This window comes from Aplysia californica, unplaced genomic scaffold (genome assembly GCF_000002075.1).
Source record: "Aplysia californica isolate F4 #8 unplaced genomic scaffold, AplCal3.0 scaffold00203, whole genome shotgun sequence".
Lineage (NCBI taxonomy): Eukaryota > Metazoa > Mollusca > Gastropoda > Aplysiida > Aplysiidae > Aplysia > Aplysia californica.
In genome coordinates, this window is record NW_004797473.1 from 295,298 (window position 1) to 296,715 (window position 1,418).

The window sequence follows — 1,418 nt, forward strand, 5'->3', positions numbered from 1 at the left end:
AGAGAGAGAGAGAAAGAGAAAGAGAGAGAGAGGGGGGGAGTGGAGAGGGAGAAAGAGAGATAGGGAGAGAGAGAGGGGGGGGAGAAAGAGAGAGAGAAAGAGAGAGAGAGAGAGAGAGACCGAGACTGGGTTTGCGATGCCTCCATTTCGTCTGTGCAGTTCTTACGTTGCAGAAAGAAACAACAACAACTACAAAAAAGTTCAGGTAACCCAACCCCCCTTAAAAAACCACCCAAAGACACCAACACCCAACAGAGACGAGTCTATCTCTCTCCACAGAAATGACACCGGTGCATGTGGTGTAGCGATTAGGCACTTCGAGGTCACACACACGCAGGAGAACAGAGCTCGACTCCTGAGTGAAAAGAAAACAATCCAACTCTATCGGGGGGCTCTCGTGGCCTAGAAGTTAAGGTGTTGGCCTCTCATTCAAAGGTCCCGGGTTCGAATCCGGGTAGCGACCAAAAATTTTTCTTCTCTAAAAGTGTCTCCTTTCATCTCCTTTCCTGCTTTCTAGCAATATTCTTTCGTCTGCTTTCGTCTCCTCTTTCTGCCCCCACACCCTCACCTCCTTTGCCCCCTCCTCTGGGCTCCTGATTCTTTCTGCAGTCTTTCTACTGCTACTCCTTGGCTCCTCCTAACTGCTGTCTTTCTGCCACACCCCTGATCTTCTGATAGGAAAGATCTACACCTAGCCATCTCGGACAAGGGCCAAAAATATCGGAGGGCCCGTGTGCAGGTTGCGCACGTTAAAGATCTCTTGGTGGTCTAAAATCGATAAGAGTAGGCTTCGTCCGCCACCGGGGCAAAATTCAAAATTTCCTACCAACTGAAAATATTAGGTGTGTCCCGCGCGCTCATATGACCTTATGCAGTTGCGAGCGCAGTAAAACACTTTGCAAAAACAAACAAACAAAAACTCCATCGAGTACAATCTCGGTCTTTCTACTGTGACGTTGTATCCCTCTCAGTCTCAGACCGGATCGGCTCTGGCTGAATTGACAGAATCAAAAGCCGCCTACTAAATGACCTAAATTGTATCGATGGCTGCGTAAGAACATCTGTTTTGATTTTTTTTTTCTTAAACAGAAATGGCGAGAAGAAACGAGAGGTTAATGGCAAGTCCCCAGAGCAACCCCTGAAAGTTTCCCCTACTCTAGGACGAGTGGTCGACAGGTGAGTAGAGAAGTTACTGGTAGTAATGTATGTCATTTTATTTTATATTCTAGCTGGGTACTCGTTTGGACGTACAGAAAAGTGGGAGAACAACATGCGGTGATATCAAGCGACACGCCTAGAATAGGGAAAGGTGGAAAGCGTTTGTTCGTAGTCTATATTATATCCTGATTCAGGGTGAGAAAGGCAATGATGATGATGATGATGATGATGATGATGATGATGATGATGATGATGATGAT

At 46.5% G+C, this 1,418-nt stretch overlaps 1 protein-coding gene across 1 annotated transcript in view; it reads left to right on the forward strand.

Annotated features, from left to right (window-relative positions):
- LOC101862351 (sulfotransferase 1C4) overlaps nt 1-1,418 on the forward strand; it is a 21,957-nt gene that overhangs the window by 14,054 nt on the left and 6,485 nt on the right. Inside the window, exon 2 of the mRNA XM_035969978.1 lies at nt 1,090-1,176. Within this exon, the coding sequence (XP_035825871.1) occupies nt 1,090-1,176 (87 nt within the window). The remainder of the gene's footprint in view (nt 1-1,089; nt 1,177-1,418) is intronic.